The 1,608-nt window shown below is 39.1% G+C and overlaps 1 protein-coding gene across 1 annotated transcript; it reads right to left on the bottom strand.

Moving 5' to 3' along the window:
• Positions 1 to 228: 228 nt before the first annotated feature.
• LOC139890644 (uncharacterized) lies at positions 229 to 1,209 on the bottom strand. Its single transcript, XM_071873552.1, has one exon. The coding sequence runs from the start codon at positions 1,207 to 1,209 to the stop codon at positions 229 to 231; it is 981 nt and encodes a 326-aa protein (XP_071729653.1).
• Between the last annotated feature and the right edge of the window lie 399 nt (positions 1,210 to 1,608).

Below are 1,608 nucleotides of genomic sequence, written 5' to 3'. Positions count from 1 at the left end.
ATGCGAGTTAAAAAAAAGTCTTGATCTATTTTGTAAAAAAGAATTTTTTTTCGACATCTAACATTGAAGGGTTGTTTTTTTTTTTTGAAAAGCAAGCAAAGAAATATTATTAAACCACCAAAACACGAGGAGTTCTAAGACATTATGTCTAGAACTAGAGTACACGAAAATACAACCAACATCACGAGCTAACCAGTTGCAAAGCATGCAACAACTACATATGTACCATTACAAAATACTAAGATATATATTCGGATTAGAGAGCCATACTAACCATTCAAGCTTTTTCCCCTTGAGTCTATTAGAAATCCACACGAAAGAAGCTATTTGAATCTCGCTTAAAGCAACCGGACCACTCCAATTTTTTCCTTTAAAGATTTTGTTATTACGATTCTTCCAAATATAGTATGCACAAGCCCATTTGACGGCTTGCCATACTTTGCTACCACGACTTGAAGATGGCACATTGATGTCTTCGTTTGCAATTTCGGATATAGAAAAATTGTTGAAATTACCCATACCCCACCATCGGTATATTCTCATCCATACGTCAAGAGCATGATTACAAAATATGAGGGTATGGTCTACCGTTTCGAGATCACCGTCGCAAAGGGGACATCGAGTGCTATTGAGGTCAATGCCCCTTTTGTCGAGCTCAACATGAACCGGTAAACGCTTTTTAAGAGCCCTCCACATAAATATTTCAATCTTTTTCGGAATAAGATTATTACGGATAGTGGGAATGATGTTAGTAGTATTACCAAGTATTTTCTCCTCGATGATGGAAGTGAGTTGCTTGACTTCAAAACCTTTGTTGCTGAACGACCAGCTCCACGAATCTGTTTTTGATTCATCGAAATTTACAGCAGAAACCAGCGTAGCAATCTGATCCAGATTGCCCAAAACCCGCCCCGAAATATCTCGAACCCAGTCCAACTTCATAATCAGTTCACCATTCTCCTTTGCCACACGATCACGAAAAGTTGCTTCCTTGTTTCTGTCCAATCTGCACAGCCTCGGGAAGACATCACATAACTTTCCTCTATTGCACCATTGTTCATTCCAAAATGATGTTGAATCGCCATTGCCAATAGTCTTTACGAAAGAGCTTTTGAATGGAACTTGAAAATCTTCTAGAGTTGTACCTGTCATAACAATATTCTTCCAAGTACCTAATGTTGATTGATGGGTAAACTCATCACCCAACATTAAGCCACCACAGTTGCCATATAAACTTCGAATTACCTTGACCCATAGGGAGTTGGTTTCGGTTTTAAACCTCCACCACCATTTCCCTAATAGAGCAAGGTTTTTCGCACGTAACGAGCCAATATTTAACCCCCCGTTCCCATAAGAATTAATCACATTTTCCCATTTAACCCATGAAATTTTTTTATTGTTCCCCGTCCCGCCCCAAAAAAAAAAGATTTCCTCACCCTCTCAAGAGTATCTATCACACAGAGCGGAGCGCGAAAGAGCGAAAAGTAGTACAACGGGAGACTATTTAGAACGGATTTGATAAGAACTACCCTTCCACCAAAAGACAACGATCTCATTTTCCAACCGGAGAGTCGACTATGAAACTTATCAATCACCACTTTCCAATGA

This window comes from Rutidosis leptorrhynchoides, chromosome 1, assembly GCF_046630445.1.
Source record: "Rutidosis leptorrhynchoides isolate AG116_Rl617_1_P2 chromosome 1, CSIRO_AGI_Rlap_v1, whole genome shotgun sequence".
Classification (NCBI taxonomy): Eukaryota; Viridiplantae; Streptophyta; class Magnoliopsida; order Asterales; family Asteraceae; genus Rutidosis; species Rutidosis leptorrhynchoides.
This window is presented reverse-complemented; position numbering and strand designations above follow the sequence as displayed.

Bases quoted from the DNA above. Each gene is read 5' to 3' on its own strand.
- LOC139890644 (XM_071873552.1), bottom strand. From the start codon at position 1,209: ATGTTGGGTGATGAGTTTACCCATCAATCAACATTAGGTACTTGGAAG.